The sequence below is a fragment of the Nycticebus coucang genome, chromosome 5, assembly GCF_027406575.1.
Source record: "Nycticebus coucang isolate mNycCou1 chromosome 5, mNycCou1.pri, whole genome shotgun sequence".
Taxonomy (NCBI): domain Eukaryota; kingdom Metazoa; phylum Chordata; class Mammalia; order Primates; family Lorisidae; genus Nycticebus; species Nycticebus coucang.
This window is the reverse complement of record NC_069784.1, coordinates 39782351-39803763: the sequence shown is the minus strand read 5'-3', so window position 1 is coordinate 39803763 and position 21413 is coordinate 39782351. Positions and strand designations below refer to the sequence as shown.

Here is a 21413-nt window from a genome sequence, read left to right as displayed (position 1 = left end):
GGAGCTTCTGGAAAGGCAGGTTTACCGGGCAAGGGCCTTGGTGTTTTTGTTTTGTTTTGTTTTGCTTTGGCTCCCTCATCTTTAGATTCTTCCTTAAAAGCTTTAAAATATACATTCTGTTCACCATAATCCAGTGATCAGATGACGTCCTAAGCTCACCCCATCTACATCAGAAGCCAGGGAGACCCTCTGCCAAAAACACTTCCTCTGCTTGGCCACTGAACTATAGTTATTAGGTATTCATTCCATTGGCGAATACCGGTAAGGTCCCCAGAAAAGGCCCTCATTAAATCTGGTCAGAATTTGCATTGTCGTGCTTCTGTTCATGCTTTCAGTGTTGATCTTTTGAGACACAATTATTGAGCACCTACTGTGTACCAGATACCTCGGGCACTGGGAAGTAAGGAGGGATATAGCACAGTCCATGGTCTGGTGGGACCGACAAACAAATAAACAGGCTCTAAGGATGGAGGACAAAGGAACTAAGGCTGGGTGAGTCTCAGGGGCCTGTACCAGGCTGGGAAGGCTTTTCAGAAAAGGAGACTTTTTATCCATTTGGGCCAGGAAAAATGCAATGTAATTTAAGTTTCTTTAAAATCTTTTCTGAGGAGCTTTTGATAGAAGGGGAAGAGCTCACTTAAGGGAAATGACGAGGGACAGAATGGTAGCAGTCTAAGGGCACAGAAAGGGATGGCTGAGACACCTGAGCACTTAGTTCCTGGCCAAGTTTGTTTAGTGCCAGTCCTGGCTCTGTAACTTTGGTCCCCTAAGTCCCAGGGGACTTTTGGGGGACTTTTGGGCAGTGCTATCCAGTAGAATTTCCTCAGTGGTGCAAATGTTGGATTCCTACGCTGTCCAACATGGTGGTACAAGCCTTTGAAATGTGGCTAGTACATTTGAGGGACTGAATGTTTGCTTTTGTTACATTTTATTAATTTCAACTTAAATAGCCACCCTATCTGACAGTCTCCAGGAGCTTCTTACCCTGGATCCCATTTGAATCACTAGAGATGTCTTTTAAAAATTCCGATGCCTGGTGCCTGAGCCTTCAGATTTTGATTTTGTTAATCTAGGGTAGGGCTCAGGAATCAGTTTCTTTCTTTTCTTTCCTTTCCTTCCTTTCTCTCTCTCTCTCTTTCTTTCTTTTTTCAACAACCATGTGATTCTCAGGTAAGCCAGGGCTGGGAACCATGGGTCCAAAACATTGTCCGCCACACCCTCAGGGATAGGGAGGCCGCTCTTGCCATAGCTTTGCCCAGAATGTGTGTTTTGGGTTAGCTGGGCCTTTACTTGCTCCAGCCTGCCCTAACAGGTCTCTCCCCATGGAAAGCCACATCCTTGGGGCTTCCTCTCCATGTCCATGTCCAGTAGGAAGGTCAGGCCCTAAGGCCCTCACACGGACTACTGACTCCCACTGCTTGTCCTGCCCACTTCCAGGCCTAGAGACGGCACTTGTTCACCTTACAGCCCTGCCTTAGTCCAATTCCCTCTGCCCTGGACAGCAAGGTTCAGCAGTCAAGACGCCTCATCTCATCCTTGCAGGCCTCTCACCTTGGACAGAGCCCAACCAGCCATTTTCCCAGGCTGGGCGGAGCAGGGGCCAGTGGCCAGGCCTGAGGTTTGGCTGCTTTCTACCCAGTTTCCTCCTAAACAGATATGCAGATGAATGTGTTTGGGACAGCGATAATACAGGAGGTTTTGCTAACGAGACTGAAACTTGGAGAGAACCCTCCTTCCCCAGTCTCCGGGATAAAGCTTTCTGTGCTGGGGCTTAACCAGACTGCTGCCCCAACCCCTTTTGCCACCCACACCCAAAAGCAACTCTGCCCAGGAGTCACATGGCAGTTTATGCACTTCTTTTATTATTAAATATATAAGCAGCTTCCTATTTTTTAAATAGATATTTAAATGACTTTATATAAAATAATTCACCATTTCCAAGTATAAAAACAAAATCTCACAGTACGTGAGCCAATACTCTTTCTCAGCTTCCTCAGAGAACAGAAGGGCTTCCTGTGCAGGTAGCCTGGGGAGACATCCAGAGGTGGCTCTGGGGCTCCCCCTGCTCTGATGTCACCAAGTGCCCACAAAGAAGTTCTGCAATGGGTTGGCTTTGCTTTTTTGACCTGTAAAATACTATATGTTTAGGGGAGAAGGGTTGGGGAGGAATGCCTTTTTTTTGGTTTTGTTTTTCCTTCCATTTTCAAATATATGTTCTCTAGCATCAAATAGAGTCTGTGACTAGAAGGACTAGCTCCACATCAAAATCTCCACTGCCCTTTCCTCAGCTGCCAGCATCAGGACAGGACAGATGGGGCCAGTGGACCCTCACTTCTTGGGCTGGAGGTGAAAAGGTCATGGGCCCAGAGACCAGGTAAGGCAGAGTGTCTCAGTGGAGGGCACAGGGTGGCAGGAGAGGAGGGACACAGCAGCAGAAAGGGACAAGGGGCAACTGACAGCCCTGTCACCCATTGCTCAGGCTTCAGAGCAATTGGAAGGAAGCCAAAGCCTGGACCTCTTGGCCCCTCTCCAGGCCCCTCTCCCTGGCCTGGTCAGACGTGGTAGCAGTGGGAAGCCAGGGGGGTGAGATGTGGAAGGTATCATTGCCAACTGGGGTCAGGGAGAAAGAAGGGTGAGAAGATGGGAGCTGGGCACCACGCAGATGGGCTCCTGACAGGAACAACCTGCTCAGCCCTAGGACCTGCTGGCAGCAGGGAAAGGAGACTGGGTTGCGGGTTCTGGGGACTCAGACACTTCCCAACCTTAGGGGCATACCCATATTTCAAAGACCCATTTTCAGTCAGAGCTCACCCTGCAGCTTCCTGCCCTGCCCTTCCCCCACCATGTCCCCCACTAGTACGTCCCTCGCGGGAAGTGCAGGATGCAGAAACCTGGGCACACAACACAGCCTAAAGACCGGCTCTGGCTGGCAGCCCGGGAAGTTCTCCCACCCCACTCCACCCCGGGGAGTCAAAGGGCAGGTCAGGAGAAGGTCAAGGCTGAGGGCTTCCTCAGCTGCCGGGTGAGGCCAGCTCAGTGCCGGAAGCTAGAGAGAGGCTGGAGGGTAAGTGGACGGACGAATGCTTGCTCCCAGCATGGACGGGGCAGGCCGTTCAGCAGGCAGGTTCAGTGTTCACAGTGCAATGGCTTCCTTCATGAGGGGAGCCTCTCCCTGGCCTCTTGGAGAAGCTCTGGCTGGAGGGATACAGGGTGGAGGCCAGGGTTTGGTCCTCTTCTTGGCATCATGGGCAGGTCAGGCAGGTCCAGCCTCCCCTTTACTCCAGGCAACTGGCAGAGAGCACTGAGGTGAGCAGAGGGTGTAGACCTCCTTCTGGCTGTCAGTGCAGACCGAGGCCCAGAGGCCTCCTCTTCTCGTTTCTCGGGCTGCATGCCTTTACAGGAAATCAGGCTGACGCCGTCCCACCCTGAGAATCTCAGGCTCCTCCCTCTGGAGACAGGTCCCTGCTTGTCCACACCGGGATCCTGTGGCACCAGGTGGGCCCTCTGGCACAGGGCTCTTCCACTCCTCAACGCCCACCCTGCTCTCTGACGTGCCCAGGTGCTGATGTGGAGGGGAGTGAGAGGCGGTGTAGCCCCTGAGGGGAGAGGATCCTGAGCTGGACTTGCCAGACTTTCTAAAGCACATGGGGGCCTCCAGGGCCCACAATAAATAGTGGCAGTGTGGAGGGCAGCCTCCGGCCCTCTCTCAGTCTGTCGAGGGTCTGAGGGTGGAGGCAGAGTGACCCGCCTGGCTGCTCTGGTCCAGTCCTGGCAGCAGGAGCTCTGGTGGTAGGCAGACCACATTCCAGGAGGATGGTGGGGGAGGGGTAGTTGTGAACACCCCCATAATGTCTCCTCCCATGGAGAGACTGTCCTGTGTGCCCAGCTGTAGGGGAGAGAAGGAAAGGCTGTCAGCTGAGTGGGAGTGCAGTGAGTGTCACTGAGGACACAGGCCTGGGAGGTGAGTGTTCCTGTGGGCTGCTGCAACACTGCAGGCAGCACTTCCTCCCATCCCTTCCCTTGCCTTCCCAGCCACCCAGACACCGCAGAGGGACCAAGAGGTTTCCCTGGCACCAGTCCAAGCCTCTGGCCAGACTGGCCTCACCTCCCCCCTCCTCCTAGGTAACGAGGGACCTCAGCAGGAGGTAATGGGGGATATCTTGACGGTCTGAGCAGGGGTTGTTGCTCAAGCAGAGGGATCTGACAAGGAGGGAAGGGGACACTTGAGTGTCCTTTAGACCCTGCCCCAGGCAAGGCCATCTCACTGGAGTGATTCTTGCTAACCCTAGCAAAGAAGAATTTTTCATTTCCACCTTCACACCACTCATCAGAGAGGGTCATCACAGAAGAGATAATTGAAGAGGAAGAACTTGGACTGGGGAGGAAAAGTCTAGAGGCAGTACTGGGACAAGGAAACTCCCACCCTGCCATTTGGCATGCTAATCCCAAAGCAACCCGGCCTCCTCCTGGATGGGCCAAAAGACTTGCCTCCTGCATTATCCATGGGAGTCAGGGCCCTGCCCTCTACCCCCACCCTATCCTTGTCCCCTTGCCCAGCATCCTCAGGACGCTTTGTTCCCAGAGCAGAAATCCCCTGGACTCCATCCAATGGTTTGACTTTGGCCCCTGTGTGGGGCCTCCCTCCCTAACATCCATAGGCCCTACTGGCAAAGGCTGTCATGGGTCAGGAGGGAAGATGGGACCACAACCTCTGGCTCCCAGCCCGTTCCCATGCTCTGGAGGGGAAAGAAGGGGAACCATGAACTGGACACTAGCCATTCTGGGTACAGCCAGGCCACAGTTCCTGCCAGGGCCCAGGAGGGAAGAAAGAGCAAGTGGGCAAGTTCTAGCCTACTGCTCCTATCTCTTAGTTCCTTGGGGTCGCCATGCTGGTGTCTGAGTTTCCTGTGGCTCTGAGTCCTCTCAGTCTTGACCTCTGGATGGCCCTCTCTCCTTTCTCTCATCAGAGCAGCAATCAGTCTAAGGGCTATCGCTCAGTCTCTCAGGAGCTCATGGTGCCTGGCTTAGGGACCACATTAGGGCTGGACCCACTGGGTCAAGTGGGTCTGGATGTAACCCCCTCTCTAAGTAGACTCTTGAGGGGAGGAAGAGGAAACCTCAGGATGGGCCTGAGAACAAGCAAGCATGGAAAGGAGAGTGGGAGAGCAGAGGGATGGGGCAGAGAGATGCCAAGACCATGGTAGTGGGTGGGGACCTGATGACCAGGGGGAGGGTGGAGTAGCACTGAGCCACTGTTCCTGAGGGGGACTGGGCCATTTTACCACCCTGCCAATGACCCAGCTGACTCATTAGCCCATCTTAGCCCGCCCTACAACAAGGAGGACTCCATGATTCCAGATGTGTTCTTACTGTTCTTTCCTAAATAGGTTGCCCTGGTTTTGAGCATTTGCCAGATCCTTCCCCCTCTCTGGGAGGAGCCCAGACCTGTCACTTCACACATGGGAAGTCCCTAAGGCACTTGTCTGAATTTGGTAAGGGGTGTGACTGGGAACTTAAATGGATCACCCCAGTTAGTTGGCCAACCAGTCAATCGGCAAATCAGGCAGGCAACCTGCCAGCTAGTCAATTAGCCAATCAGCTCACCAATTAACAACTAGCCAATTAGGCAGTTACCAGCTAGTTGATTTGTTAGAGTCTAACAAATAGCTGGTTGGCCGGTCAACAGCTGGTTGATTAATTAGCTGGTTAACTGGTCAGCCAGAGGCTGGTCAGTTAGAGACGGCAGCCAGGGTCATTTGGTGAGTCAGCCTTGAAGCTAGTTAGTCAACATTTATTTAATTTTTGGCAAGTAGGTGGAGAGGCCCTCTCTGTAGTAGAACGCAGGATGAAAAAAGTAAAGCAAAAAAGTGGGAGACAGTCCCTGCCCTCAAGGGGCTTACAGTCTGCTTAGGGGTGTGGAATGTACATGTACATATAAAATAAGATTTCAAAATATATGAAAACAACATCCAAATAAGTGCGAATCAATATAGTATTAACCAAATACAAAAGAGCAGAGGGGTATGAACTAAAGGAACAGCAATGGGGAAGGCCTCCTCGTGGACTGATTGCAGGCTTGTACAGGAGGGAGGAAGGTATGGGCCAGCTGGGGTGAGGAGTAATAAGGGTCACATCTGTCAACAGCATGGGCAAGGACAACAGAAAGACACTACTCAGTGTGCAGGAGACACGGTTGGAAGGACTATGAGGATTTAAACAACTTCAGTAGGCTCTAGGAAAGGGCAGAACCCAACAAGGTTGAGTTTCACAAGGTAGATATAAACTCCTGCACTTTGGTTAAAAAAGTTAAGTTGTCCAAGTATAGGACAGAGAAGGTCTGGCTTTACAGGGGTTTATGGGAAATGGAACTAGGGATTTTAACAGACCACAAGCTCAACATATGACAACAATATGATGCGATTGTTAAAAAAACTAATGCAATCTCTCAATCTGCACGAATAGAAGAATACTGTCCAGATCAAGGAAGGTAACAGTCCCACTGTACTCTGAGCTGGTCAGACAACATCTGGAGTACTGTGTCCAGGGCTGGGCGCCACATTTTCAGAGGGACATTGACAAACGAGTGTGTCCAGGATGGTGAGGGGTCTGAAAACCATATCATATAAGGAATGTTTGAGGGACTTGGCCACACTTAGCTTAGAGAATTCTTAAAGGGGACATGGACAACTGCCTTTAAATATCTAAGGGCTGTCCTGAGACTAGGAGGGAGGATCAGCATGGAAGGGGCAGGGAGGCCAGTTTTTCCTCACATGAGGGAGGCCTTTCTCCCAGCATCACCTGCAGATGGCATGGGTTGTGGCTAGACAGGGAGCTGGCCTAGAGTTGTGAGAATGTGACAGGAAGCTGGCTGGCTCCCTGTAGGGGACATAGCGGCGGCGGGGTGTCGGGTGGGGGTGGGATTTTAGGGTGAGACATTGGACCAAAGGACCTCTGAGACCCCTTCCAAGAATAAGATTCTGTAGCATCAGGAGTCTGCAAAGCAGGGAGGCAGAAATTACCCTTGGTGGGGAGCAAATGAGGGAGCAATCTGGCAAGCAGCGGTTGCTGAGGGCCTTGGAAGCCAAGCTAAGAATGTTGGGTTTAGAGAGTCAGCAGAGCTACCGAGAATTCTCCAGGAGGTTTAAGACCTTATAAAAGCCATACTTTATCTGAGGAAGAGGATTTTGATTGCTGTGGGATTAAAGGTGGCAGCAAGACAAGAAACCCAGTGCAGAGGTAGTAATTCCTGGCCTCGGCTGGGGCAGAGGGAATGAAGGATGGGGGAGGCCTGAGGACCCAGGAAGGAGAGGGCTGGCTGGCTGGACCTGCTGATGCATGGATGGGGAGCAGGAGGGGAGGGAGTCAAGTGTGGGGGCTTCAGGGGAGGTGGTGTCACCAACAGGTGGGGTGATTGGAAAAGGGTATAGCTCATTTTAAGGGGTAGAGAGAGATCAAAATCAGACTTACCTTAGAATTCCCTCTATACAGGCAGTTCCACTTGTCTGTCCTCATCCTGGGTCAGGGGACTGCAAGCAGAGCACAGAACCCACATCACATGTCAGCAGAAGCAGGGGAGGGAGGGATCGCCTAAGTTCACCCCCAAGCCCTGCAAATATTCCAGCCGTCTCAGGTTGAGAAGACCCACAAGAGCCTAACTCTAGGAAGATCTCAGGAAAAGGCCCAGATACCTAGGAAAGAAGAGAGGCCCTTTCTCCTTTCCAGCCCCATTTTCTCAGAGCAAGTGGGAAAAAACACCCCCCAGTCAATCTAAAAGGGAAAGAGATCCCAAGCCAGGCCCCAGGGCCTCCCAGAGCCTCACCCTGAGCTCTCACCTGCCCTCTGGCTGCTCCAAGGGAGAATCTACTGTCTGAGGCTCTTGATGGTTCTGGGGACAAGAAAGAACAGCTCACTGAGGGGAGGAGAGAGGACAGTGGCCCCCATCCCTGGGCGGAGCTGCCTCCGGTATTAATGAGAAAGGCGCAAGAGACCTCCCCGTCCCAGCTACCCAGAAGTGGGGATCAACCAGAGGCCTGGGGGAGATTTGTGAGGCCCCTCTACCGGCCATGCCCCTCCGCTCCCCGGGTTCCATGCAGCCTGTCCCCTGAGCTGTCTCCTGCAGGCCTTCATACCCCAGGCTCCACAGAGCCCCCAGCATATGCCCCTGCCCTGACCTATTCACACGGCATCACTCTCCTCTTCTGTCTCCCTCCCAATTGGCTGTCTTCCTACTGTCAACCCAAGAATATTCTATTTTTTTTTTTTGAGACAGAGTCTCACTATGTTGCCCTTGGTAGAGTGCTGTGGTATCACAGCTCATGGCAACCTCAAACTCTTGAGCTTAAGCAATTCTCTTGCCTTGGCCTCCCAAGTAACTGGGACTACAGGCGCCCACCACAACACCCAGCTATTTTTTGTTGCAGTTGTCGTTTTAGCTGGCCTGGGCTGGGTTCGAACTCACCACCCTCAGTATATGTGGCTAGTGCTGTAACCACTATGTACGGGCACCCAGCCAGCCCAAGAATATTCTCTCCCACTCTCTTCTGCTCCTGCCCTTCCCAGTGATCTCACAGCCATCTGATTTCTGAAGCAACTCTCCATTTCAGCTTCCCACCCACTGGCTCAGGCTGTTCCTCTCTTGCAGCATCTGAAGAACCCAGGCCAAGCCCCAGTGGTCATCCAACCCGCACCCTGCCAGGCTCTGCCCCTGCCAGCTGCCTTCTGCTCCCTCACTGGGCTCTTCTTACCCGCCGCCTCCGCCTGTAGAACAGGAGGCCACCGACAGCCAGCAAAACCAGGATGATGCTGGGCACCAGCAGGCGGAAGGCAAACCCGCGGAGTTGGGGGCTGGAGGATCCCACGGGCTGCCTCTCACTGCCTGTGTCAGTCAAAGGAACGGAGTTAAAACGGGCCAGGGGCCAGGCCGCCCTCTCACTTGCTCCTCCTCCTTCCAGCTCTGTGGGGCTCCTCCGGTCCCTGGTGCTCCTCCTGCCCTCCAGGCCCCCATGGGGAAGCACACTGTCCCCAAAGTGGGTTCCAGGAAGCCTTGGCTGAGAAGGGAGCATGGAGAGGCTGCTGAGGCCTTGGTGTCGCAGAGATGAGGTCCTGGGGGATCTCAGTTCCTCTGGGTTTTCAGGTAGGGCAGATGAACCATCTGTCTTCTCAGGGGTGTGATTCCAGGCCCAGGTGTGCCTCACAGGGCTCGCTTTGGGCAAGGTGGTACCATCTACACCTGCCGGCTGTTGGTCCTTGGTGGATGCAGGGAGTGGAGAAGGTGCTGAGAGGTCGCTGGGTCTGGCAGTCTCTGCCTGAACGCTGTGCCCTTCTGGCCTAGAGGCGGGAGGACCCTCACCATCCTCTCCAGAAGCCTCTTCTAGGGCCCAGTTAAGGCCCAGCACAGAGTCAAGAATGTCTTCTGTTCCAGAGGTGGAGGTCCCGACAGAGGGCTGAGACTGTGGTGGATCACCAGAGGTGCTGTCCTGGACGCCTGGGGTCTCTGGCAACTCAAGGCTCTGACAGGTGCTCCTGGGTGGTCTCTGCTTGGCACTGCCTGGGTCCACTGTGCGGAGGGGCTTCTCAGTGGGCAAGAGAGAGTTGCCCTCTGTCCCCTTAGAGTCAGCCCAACTCAAGCCAGCCATAGGGGCCATGGAAGGGGCGAGGGGCTGGTGAGGGGAGACAGAGGCCAGGTCACTGCTAGGGGTGGCTTTGGGGTACAGGCAGTTGCAATCAGGCTTGGTCACCATATCTGAAAGAACCACAGAGAGAGGACAAGAGAAAGATGGGGGGGAGATAGAGTCACCAGCCTTTAGCATAGCTTTCCCAGAGAGGGTTGAGAGGGGGATATGAGTCTGGGGTCCCCTCATCTCCTAAGGCAGACTTGGAGCTGAGACGAGGACAGGACTAGGGGTCATGACACAGGGCTCAAGCAGGGAGGGACAATATGCAGGTGTCACAGGCAGAGCACAAAGAGCAGGGTTTAGATGCACACTGGGGGTGGGGTGAAAGATGACCGACAACAGCCTGTGGGAGGTTCCAGCTGGCCAGAGGTCAGGCCAGGAGAGGGAGTACTGACCTCTTGGCTAACACAAGACACTCTCAAGCCCCAAAGATACTGGTTTCATGCACAGCCAGGAGCCACACAGCCACAGCCATAGCCACAGGCAGGAAAAGGCTGGGGCTGGAAGGCGGCCAAGGCTTGGGGCCTTGGGAATGAGAAGCAATGAGACTGAAATTGGCCATTGGCAGTTGCAGGACCTCAGCCTCTGCCTTGGGGAGCTAAGTTGAATGTAGGCAGGCACGTGTGGCACAGGACGCAGAGACGAGGACACGCAGGATGCACATGTATGCAGCTGAGCCAGCACTGGGAGTTTCAATGATGCTCAGACTTCGATTCCAGCCTTTTCCTTTGAGGGGATACCCATAGCAGTCCTGGGGACTTCTCAAGCCAGGGTATCCGGGTGATTCGCAGCAGGGCTCCTGGAGCAAGGGCCCTGACTCCCAGATGGACATTTGTTCTCTCCACGGAACACCCCACACGCTTAGCCAGCCTGCAGGGAAAGCCTCCAGATCTACAAGGCTCCTTGAGAGGGGCTCTTTTCCACTTCCTAATCCCATGGGCACCAGCACAACCCCTCCACATGCAGATATATGTAGGTGTGCATGCACACACATGTCAAAAAAGACATGTGCCTAGGACACATGAAGCCACATATGTACACAGAACAAGCACATCCACACACATAGGAACACAAGTAGCAGCCAGGCTGCCTCCCACGAGGTCCCCCCAGGTCTGTAACTTACCTCCTGATCTCTGTTCTGTGACCCTCCACCCCACCTCCACCCCCACCCACTTGCTGGCCCTGTGGTGCTTACCTTGGCTGGAGCATTTAGCAAAGTTGTTGCTGCAGTTCTTGCTGAAAATGTTCCAGTCCTTTGTAAGGAGATTCTTTGTCTCATTAAAAACATTCTTGATCTTCTCTAGCAACTGTAGAGGTGTCTCATTGAAAGTTCGTACACAGCCCTAGAAGCAGAGCAGGGCCCCCTTTGGTGAGCATGACCATTGGCCCCCTGTCTCTAGCTCGTTTGTCAAGTTCCCTTGGCCTTTCTTACATCGCTCTTCTTTTCTCCTTTTACCTCTTTCCTCCCCTCTCCTCTGGCTTGCAGGCGACTCAGTCCTGAGATTGTGAATGGAACCACTTTTTCATTTATTCATGGAACCACTCAACACCTATTCATGTACCAGGCTCTGGTAATTACCTGGAATCATGCAATAAACAAGAAAGAGGTGATTCCTGCCCCTGTTGGACATTGAGGCCAGCAATAGATTCACTGGCACTAAGCGCGTTGTGACAAGTGCAGTGGGTCCTATGATGAAGTACTGAGGGATCTCATGGTGAAAGAGAGCTAAATAAGGGTCCAGGAAGAATTTCCCCCCAAGGAACCAACTAAAAGATGAGTAAGAGTTAACCAGGAAAGGAGGTGGGATTAGAGAGAGCTGTGCAGACAGCAAGAACAGACTGCAAAGTTCCTAAGGCGGAAAGGGGTGTCAGATGTCAAAAGACAAAGAGAACACTGGAGTGGCCACAGGACTGCCATCTAGACAGCAAGTGATGAGAGATGTAACTGGGCCACATCCTGCAGGGCTCTGAGGGTCATGTCAAGGACTTTTGATTTTTATCCATAAAGCAAAAGGGAAACATCTGAAGAGTTGCTGGGGAGGGTGGTGGTGGCACAACACTTGAATTTTAGAAAAATCACCTTGATGTGGAATGGAACAGGGCAGGCTGCTGGGATGTGGGCCACTCACCAGCACTGGTGTCTCTTGGAAGGGGGGCTAAGGATGCTCCAGTCCTATCTGTGGAGTCGAGGCCCAGGCTCCCCACAGCCCCTGAGCTCTGAGAGCCTTCACCCCCACCTAAGTTTCCTCTCACCTCTCCAGCTGTTCCTTCTCAGTCTCCTTACCCAGCTCCTCTCTCCTCCTCCTCATGTCCAAATGCTGCCATTCCTCAGGGCTCAGCCCCAGGCCCACCTCTCCTTTCACACCAGCCTCATAGCTTCATCTGGAATCTACTTGCCAGTGACCTCCAAATACCAAGTTTTTCCTTAAACTTAGCTGCACAGGGAAGAACTCTGGGCTTAACTAGTCTGTGACGTCCTTGACACCATTGCTGCATCCCCCTGTCCTGTGCATAGTAGGCCCTTAATAAATGTTTACCAGATAAATGTATGAATGAGGAGACCTGGGCTCAGCTCCCGTGCTCAGCGGCTAGATGACAATGATCAAATGAATTATCTAGTCTGGGCTCATTTCTTCACTTGTAAATTCAAAACAGTAACCCCTGCCTCCCTCTCCCCCAGGGTTATTGTAGAAAAGGTGAGCTGGCTCTCCCTTGACTCTCCCTTCTGTCTCCCTCACATCTCACCTCATGCTCCATAGAGAAAACAGGAATCCTCAAGACAGAAGGCCCTGATGGCCAGCTGTCTCAACAGAGAAGGTGCCTTCCCTCTCCGGAGCTCAGGAGACTCTGGCTGGCTCCTCTAGCTTTAGGGAGCCTTGTGGAGCCTCAAGCTTCGCACACGTTTGACGAGTGCCTCCCCAACTGGGTCCCAGCACCTCATATCACAATCATGAGTAGGGTGGTTTTTAAAACGCAGATCCTCAGGCCTACTCTCAGACCCGTGAATCAGACTCTGATTCACTAGGAGTGCGTCCTGGGAATACGCATTTTAAACAATCTCTCCAAGTGATTCTTAGAAACTTTAACTTTGGAAAACCACAGACTTAATACCCCTTTTATTAAAAATTTCCCCCAGTTGCACATTCTGTCTAGCAACATCGTTCTTCTTCTGCCCACTTTTGCAGCCAAGTTCCTCCACAACGTTGTCTCCACTTCCTCCCTTTCTAGTCAGCCCTATGGGATGCCTGTGACATATCGCTAAATCCAATGAACAAATTTCCATTTGTTAAGGGTTAAGCCCTTACCTCACTTAACTTCTTCTTTTTTTTTTTTATTGTTGGGGATTCATTGAGGGTACAATAAGCCAGTTACACTGATTGCAATTGTTAGGTAAAGTCCCTCTTGCAATCATGTCTTGCCCCCATAAAGTGTGACACATACTAAGGCCCCACCCCCCTCCCTCCATCCCTCTTTCTGCTTCCCCCCCCATAACCTTAATTGTCATTAATTGTCCTCATATCAAAATTGAGTACATAGGATTCATGCTTCTCCATTCTTGTGATGCTTTACTAAGAATAATGTCTTCCACTTCCATCCAGGTTAATACGAAGGATGTAAAGTCTCCATTTTTTTTAATGGCTGAATAGTATTCCATGGTATACATATACCACAGCTTGTTAATCCATTCCTGGGTTGGTGGGCATTCTGATGAAGTTGACTACTCTTTCCATCCTGATCCCAGTGACTCAACTCAGGACTCTTCTGGTCTTCCTCCCACCTTTAACCTGCCCCTGGCCAGGTCCCCTGTCCTCTGATTGCCATCTAAATGCTGGGTTCCTGGGCCTGCTTCTCTTCTCATGGTGGACAGTGCTATCCAGGCCGTGGCTTCACAGATGACCACCATGCCCATACTTCTTATATCTGTACACTGCAAGTCCCATTCGAGGCCTGTACATTCACCACCTGCTCCACATCTCCACTTGGCCATTTCACAAGCATCTCAAGTCCACTGTGCTTCCTGCTCTGCCCCCAAACCTGCTCTACCCACCGAGTGTCCTCATTTCACCATCACTGAAATGAGTTCCTCACATCCAGTGTGCATACCAAGTCCTGGTGGTTCTGACCCTCACCCACTGAAACACATCCACTTGCCTCCACCTTCTCTGTACTACCCTGGGCCACACCAGCAATATCTCTGGCCTGGACTTGTGCCTCCTGCTGGTTTCCCAGCCTCCATCTCTACCTCTATGGTCTGTTCTCCACACAACAAACTGAGCAGTCTCAATGATGAGATTACACACGCTTTGGCCATGCCAACCACCCTCGGGTCCCTGAATGTGTACCTCTCTGTTTAGCGTAGGGCTTTTAGCATAGCATTCCCTGTTCTGGAACATTATTCTGATCTTATTGCTTTCTAACACTTACCTTTGGGACTCAAATTAATATTTTTTTACTAAGAAGCCTTCCATGTCTCTGCTTCCCCGACCCATTTAAGCTCGAACTCCCCATTGCTCTCTCCCTCACCTTCCGGTCATCTATTCCCTGGCTTATTCTTTTCCAGTGTGGTTACTGTCATCCTTCAAGCTGCATGTTTTACTTATGTATTTTGTTAACTGTCTCACCACTCCTAACACCGCCCACCCCAAAGTCAGCTCCATGAATGTGGAGATTTTTGTCTGTTTTGATCACAGCTATTTCCTGGTGTCCTGGTGTATCCTCGTACACAATGGGCACTCAATAACAATATTAACTATAGTAACAGGCACTCAATAACTATACTGACTGAATGAATAGTCCTGCGGTTATGTAATTATATTCACTTGTGTCATTGTTTATTTAACAGCAATCAACCTCACACAACTCCAAGCTCCATGGGATGGAAACCATGTATTTTTTGCCTACAATGACATTGTTGAGGCCCGGCACTGTGCCTGTTACATGGTAGATAAGGACTTTGTAAAGGTTGGTGGGATGATAAATGAATGAGAGAATGGGTAAGCAAGATGTGAGGTGAAACAAGTGAACAGATTCTGCACATGTGTTTGGGGGGGTAGCACCTCCATGGCTGTCCTCTGCCCCAACTCTGTGCTCCCAGTCCCAGGGCCCTCTACCTTGTCATGCTCTTCATAATCCTTGGTGAAGCAGCTCTTCAGCCTCAAAGAAAGTTCCTGCAGCTGCACAATCGCATTGGCACTGGGGGTATTGTCTTTGAAGCGCATGGTGTCATCCATTATGTCTTGTACCAAGAGAAATGCCTTCTTAAGGTAGCACACCGGATCTTTCTGAAAAAGGGGAACCTGGAGCTTATGGCCTAGCAGCTGTGGCCCAGGAACTTAGGCTCTGTGCTGGGTGCCTCCCACCCCAGGCAGATAAGGGGCTGCAGCCTGCTCCCCCCCTGCCCCCGGAGAAGGGGACACATCACTCCAGTAGCAAGGAGTATGCTGCCCTCAGCTTGTCTTTCTTATTCTCTCTCTGGGATGGAACACTACTGTAGTTTGGGCTACAATGAAAGCAATGTGGCTTCTGATTAGAGAGATGTCTGGATTTTTTTGATATCTCTCAAGGCTTTAATCAGGATAGACGTGCATAGGGAAGGTGGGCCCCAGGGAACCCCTTCTTATTTCTCTCTTACTCTCGGCTTGCTTCCACGGCAGTCCTTTATCATATGGCTCCTTCAAAGCCTCCAAGACATAAGGGTACTGATGACTATCTCATGCTGCTTAGCTCTGTATCTCTAGTACTTGGTCCAGCAAGTTCCTAGTAAATGCATGAGACTGAGTGAGTGAGTGAGTGAATGAAACACTGGAGTTATTCTTTGGACCATGAAGTAGTCTCCAGTTCTGATAGCGGTGTGCATGGGTTCTGTGTGTGGAAACTCAGGGACAAGAGCAACTTCTGGGCATCACAAGAATTTTGTGTGAGACACAAAGATGACTAGATGTGGAATAAGGGTGAGGTGGGGCAGTCGGAAAGGCATCAGGAAGAGCGTGTGCAAAGACATGGAGGCAGGAAGAAGCAGGGACTACAGGATGGTGAACAGGGCTGAGTGGTGGGAACAGGAGCTTGTAAAATCACCAGGCCAGACAACCAGAGCTTTCTCCTGGAGTGATGAGTGCCCCCACAGGTTTTGGGATGGAAAGTGAAGGCAGCAGTTTGGGGTTGCAGAAAACTCCCCCTAGTGGCAATGAGGGGTACCCTGAAAACAGGAAGGCCAGTCAGGAAGCTCCTGAAATTGTCCAAGCAACATGGGGGTGGGGGGATGGGGAGGAAAATAGAGGGGACAGAATGTGTGCACTTGGTGGCTGGCTGGCTGTGTCTGGGTAGGAGGAATGTGCCTGGTGAATGCGAGTGCCATCCTTAAGCAAAATATATGACCTGGAAGAAGTATTGGTTTGCCTTAGGCCCTAGTGCCAATTTGCCTAGGTTTAAATTGGGCGTCTACCACTTACTGGTTATGCTCCCTTAACTCTCTGCAGATAATAAACAATATTTATGTACTGGGTAGTGGTATTGTCAGGATCAAATTAGAAAAGTGCCTGGCACTTACAAACACTTGACATGTACTAGACCAGGAGAAGGGAATAGCAGGGGACTTGAGCCCTGGACCCTGCCTAGCCCTGGACCCCTACACTCCAGACTTGAGCATGCAGGGATCCTCACCCTGTCCAGCTCTGGGAGTTCTGTTGCTTTCATGCTCCCACATGCACCCCACCCTGGGAGGTGTTTACGGGCTGGTACATGGGCCCTGTAAACAGCCATCACTCACCAACTGCTCCTGGTCTACAAATTCAAAGGCAATTTGGCACGAGGTCTCCATCTGACTATCAATCTGTAAAAGAGAGAAGGCCAGTGGTTGAAATGTCAGTTACTTGATCTGTAGATGTCAGATCAGAATGCATCAGGATGGGGACCTGAGTTTCTAAATGGACTGGGGTTTGAACTTCATTCACCTCCCCGCAGTCATACCTGGAAAGGCAGAGGCAAGGCTAGCAGAAAACCTGTGCCTTCCACATGCCCGAGGGAGGGATGCAGAAGAACAAGAATTTTCCTCTTTCCTTCTTTCACCCTATGAAATCTGACAAATGCCAGTTTGTTATAAGGAAGAACTATCTATAGAAGAATATAGGGTATAATCTTCCCTGGCAGGTAGCAACCACTCTGTCATAGCAGGAATTCAAGCAGAGAATGGACAAACTCTGGGGACTCAGAATCTGTAGGGGCTGAGGCTAAATGCCCTTAAGCCCCCTTTTATCTCCTGAGCAGTAGTCCTGTGATTTAAACCTCGGAGGATGCTGGGGCTCTCGGTCTGCCTTGGATTGCTACAGCAGCTACATGCAGGAGAAGCAGTATAGGAGAAAGAGAGGCAGAACGCCCAGCCTACAGGCCCCAAGCTCAGGGCCTGGGAGCTGGCCCTAGCCAGTGTGCCCCGCCCTGCCTAGTTGGCCAGAGGGACGGTAAATTCTCTGTGAGCAGAACAGCAGCCATGATGGCAACCTGATTCTGCCTGGCTGGACCATGTTTCCAAGTATCGATGACTCCATGGGCCTGATTAAAATGAAACACAGGTTCCTTCATGGCCCAAATGAACAGGCCATCCCAGCCTTGGAGCATGGGCAAAAGCCAGGAAGGCTGGGAGTTAGGCAAGAGCCTTTCCTCCAAATCTGGGTGGGGCTCTGGTGCCAGGTGGACAGCACGTCTGGGAGCCCAGAAGCTGGAGGCATTATCTGGACACATCAGGCAGACTGGGCTAGCTTCCCAGAAGAGGTATCCACCAAGGGGCAGTGGGCCTCAGAAGCCCTTTCAGAGTCCTCAGTAGACATTCTTGGCCTATTGTTTACCCAGGCAAGCAGCTGTAAGATTGTAAACTCACCTGTTCACTGCATGTAGGGGAGTCAGAGAGAGCTTTAGGATTGAGGAGACCAGAGGTCCTAAAGTGGGGAAGGTCAGTGAGGGTAGCATTAAGGGAGCCATTTTCTGTACATCCCTACTTCCCTGGCTGCAACCTCTCTCTTTGACCTTGTCCCAGGGCTCCTTCTTAGTTTTCCCAGGAAAAAAAGCAGAATCAAGCATGGCTGTGCACTCACCAGCTGCTGCAGAGACTGCAGGTGTCCATTCCCAATCATGTGGCTACAGTGCTCCGACACCCCTGCGGTAACACTCCCTCTCACCAGGAGACAGACCAACAGCAGGCGTCCCAGCCATGTCTGCGACAGAGAGGGTGTTATTTCTCCCCAGCTCTCTCTCTCCCCAGTTATCCCCAGTGCCCTGCTGAGAGCAGAAAAACAAAGACCTTATACTAGCTAGGTACCTGTGATGCTGCCAGCTCTGCCCCTCAACCCAGGATGCAGCATTCCCTAAATCCAGATTTTCCAGGACTTCCTAACAGGCAACACACAACCTTGCTCTCTCTTTATAACAATTCAAATGTTATCGTCTCCAAGAAGCCTTCCCAGATTAACCTAATATTATACACTATTATTACTGAACTAACAATGACACAGATGGTGTACATTCCAGTCTAAGTCCTAATTACACAGGATATTCCTTAAAGATTGGATTTACATACTACCCATTTTTCTGTCCCTGCAATATCAACATTGAGCCAAGCACCTTTTGAACTGCCCTCAAGTTCACGTTCATGCACCATGTATCAGACTGCAAGACAAAGACAGCCCAGACTTTCCTCCTACCTGGTTCCATGCAAGTCTGGCTCTGCCACTGGAAAAACTCTGAGTCCTAACTCAGTTTCACTGGGAACTCATCCCATGCTAGACACCCCTTGGAGCCCTGAGTGTATTTCAAAAGGAGCCCAACTGATTAATCAGAGGCACCAGTGCCAGCTCTGGGCTGTCCATCATGGGCACCTGCTCACTGGAGCCCCATCAGTTTCTGCATCCAGCTAACCAGCTCTCACCAGAGCAGGAACGTTTTCTGAGCTCTCTCTCATCTTTCAGCACCCACCTAGCCCAGCAGCTGCTCTGCCCACAGTGATGGGGCTGGCTCCCGGCATCCTGTCTTTCCACTTCCTTTCTCCCTCCCTCCTTCTCATCAAGGTCCCCTCATCCCTTCTCCTGGCCCTAGGTCTCCCCTTCTTCAACCAGAGGCAGAGGGACCCTTGGGCTGTGTTTTTTCCAGCTTGAGGTTGCTTCCCAAGAGCTCCTGAGCCTTTTGGAAGCTGATGCTCCCAGATTCAGGGAAATGCTGGCAGGGTAGGGTGAGGGCTGACACTTTCCTGGGCTCTGGGCTTTGCCTCAGTAATCCAGATAAGGAGACAAATACTGCAAAGAAGTAGCACATTGGAAAAACACAGGGAGGCATGAAGCAGCCCATAACAGCATGCTAATTTATATATAACTAATACTCCCAAATGCTTGCCAGTTCTGGATGGGCTACCAGGAAGGCTGCAGGGAGGAGAAGCTGAAGACAGGAGAGGGACAGGATGGCCCAATACTACTCAGCAGAGGGACAGTGAGGGTCCTGGCCTGATCTGAGGGAGGGAGAGTATGAAGGAAAGGGAGGTCAGTCATGGGGGGACATTTCAGGCTGCCTCGGGCAGGTGAGAAGGTAGCCTAGGTGGAAATAGGTGCCCCTGCCCTCAGGAACTTCAGGTTTAGGACCTATTGGAGGAAACTGGGCCATGCAGAAGGTGTCTCTGCCCGAGGCTGCTGGGTGGAGGCTCCAAGCCCCTGGGGTCAATGGTAAAGAGGAAAGGGCTGCTAGAGGAGGGATGCTCTGGAAGACAGCCTCCCCCACAGGCACTTCCAGGTACTGATGTTTGAGGACAGGGAAGAGAGGACAATGTTTAACCCCAAAGACTGCCTAGCTTCTGGCAAGACTTCAGGCATCAGTGGGGGTGAAGGTGGAGAAGCCATCCACCACATGGAAGGTTGACTTGAAGGTGGCCAACAGGGTATACCCCTGGGCCTGAGGCCCCACTTCTGCTCCAGAGAAGGAGGAGGACAGACATCCAAGGGTTAACACTCTAGCCCGCATCTGGCTGGGCAGGCTCTTTTCTTTCCTCCCACCCACTAGCCTCTGCCTGGGGAGAGCCTTAGGAAGGAATCTCTGCTGCAGGCTCAGAGATGCTGGGACACCTCAGCCCAGCTGTTCTGCCTCATCTGCCACCCAGACTGCTCCCCTGCATGAAGCCTCTGGAGCAATCTGGCAGGGACCGGACCCTTGGACTACACCTGTCTAAACACAGCCAGCCCCCTTTTCTTCCTCCCTTTTCCTCATGGTCTCACCTCCAATGTCTTAGCTTTGCCCTTCTCTCTTTCCCTTCTGAAGCAATCTCCTCTCTTTCACTTGGGCACTTTCTGCCCTGCAGATGTGCTCCTCACATCCTCTTGTCCCACCTGCAAGCCTCTCCTCTAATCCCCACTCACATTATTTTTCTGCTCCTTTCCCCCAGGTTTCTCCTCTCCTTTCCAGGAGCCACAGAAGCTACTGCCACAGTTGGGGCAGTAGCCCAGGCCTCTGTCACAGCTCTGCAACTCCAAACGCTCCTTCCACCTCCCTTGACCATTGTAAAGCCAGAATTTGCCCAACTGACTTAACTAAAATTTGCAAAAAAGGCAGCTCTGAAGACGATTCCCCCCGACCCCCAAATAGCCACTTAGCTCCCCAGCAGCTCCTGCCTATGGGCTGGAACAAGTAACGACTTGCCCATCTCCTCCCCTCTGCAGGCAGGTTGCCCGGCACCGGCCCTGGCATTTTATAAGCTGGATGACCCTGGAATTCTCTCCACCCAGAAGCACCCATTCCCCAGCAGGGTCTGGAAGCACGTGTGTGGCCAATGACCAAGATGCCTACTGCAAAAGGGACCACACTCGGCGCACAGCCACTCTGCCCATCCCTTGGATCAGAAGTGCCCAGGCTGACAGGAACCTCCACCTGTGGTTGTGAACCCCTCTCTCTTGCCTGCGGGTGGCTCAGTGTTTCCTTCCGTACAATGGGGTTAGCGGTCTTTACTTTCCCAGGGAAACGCTGCAACCCCAGGAGCAGCTGCTTGGCTGCCACCGGCCTCAGCGAAAGCGCCAGAGGCCCAGCCCGTGCGCAAAGGCGGTTAGGAAACGAGAGCCGAGCCGGTGGCCCCAGCAGGAACGCCTGGACAGGGCAGCTCGCCGCGCTCCGGCAGTCGGCTCCGAGGGGTCGCGCCGCCCGGCTCAGCTCCAGCCCGGCCCGGGCCCCAGGCTTACCGTGGGAGGGCAGCGCCCGGCGGCGCCCGGCGCGGTCATACGGGCAGCTGTGTCCCGACCGGGCGCGGCGGCCGCCCTCGCTGGCTCTACCGGTGGCCGCTACAGAATCGGCGCCCCGGCCGAGGCCGCGCCGCTGTCCCGGGATGCAGAGAGCGCGGTAGCAGCGCGGAGAGGACCCAGGCAAACTTTCACTTTCCCCGGGGCCGAGCTTCACTGGCCAACCCTCGGCAGAGCCTTTTAAGCTTGTAAGGCATGTGGTTTACTGGAATCACCCTGGACAGGCGCCAGACACACATACACACACACGCACTGACACAGACACAGACACACACACACACTCCGGAGGCCCACGGGGCCGCCTTCCCCGCCTCCCCTCCCCCAGCCCGCCGGCTGGTCCCCTACTGTTTTCCGCGCTCCGCTGCGAAGACTAGAGCAAAGGAACGCGGGCTCCACCGCGCCCCCACCCCGCCTTCCCCGCGCCCTCCGCGGACCCAGCCTTTCCTTCCGCGCCGATCTGGTGCTGTTACCCTCTTTCTAATAC

At 52.6% G+C, this 21413-nt stretch overlaps 1 protein-coding gene across 3 annotated transcripts; it reads right to left on the bottom strand.

Moving 5' to 3' along the window:
• Window positions 1–1841: 1841 nt before the first annotated feature.
• On the bottom strand, window positions 1842–21252 carry CSF1 (colony stimulating factor 1). Of its 3 annotated transcripts, none has more exons than XM_053591851.1 (9): window positions 20873–21252; window positions 17759–17878; window positions 16441–16503; window positions 14786–14956; window positions 10870–11017; window positions 8745–9742; window positions 7833–7885; window positions 7468–7526; window positions 1842–3886 (listed from the first exon to the last, which is right to left on the bottom strand). In XM_053591851.1, the coding sequence occupies exons 1-8, from the start codon at window positions 20909–20911 to the stop codon at window positions 7481–7483; spliced, it is 1638 nt and encodes a 545-aa protein (XP_053447826.1). In that variant the 5' UTR covers window positions 20912–21252; the 3' UTR covers window positions 1842–3886; window positions 7468–7480. The 3 variants fall into 3 exon arrangements, with proteins under 3 accessions (XP_053447826.1, XP_053447829.1, XP_053447827.1); XM_053591854.1 differs by having other exon boundaries at window positions 8745–8875; XM_053591852.1 differs by lacking the exon at window positions 1842–3886 and adding an exon at window positions 6353–6606.
• Between the last annotated feature and the right edge of the window lie 161 nt (window positions 21253–21413).

Excerpts from the sequence above, each read along its gene's own strand:
- CSF1 (XM_053591851.1), bottom strand. The coding sequence starts at position 20,911 with ATGACCGCGCCGGGCGCCGCCGGGCGCTGCCCTCCCACG. Across the intron at positions 16,504-17,758 it reads TGCAGTCTCTGCAGCAGCTG|ATTGATAGTCAGATGGAGAC; the intron begins GTGAGTGCACAG and ends TCTCTTTTACAG. Across the intron at positions 7,886-8,744 it reads TCTACAGGCGGAGGCGGCGG|AACCATCAAGAGCCTCAGAC; the intron begins GTAAGAAGAGCC and ends TCTTGTCCCCAG.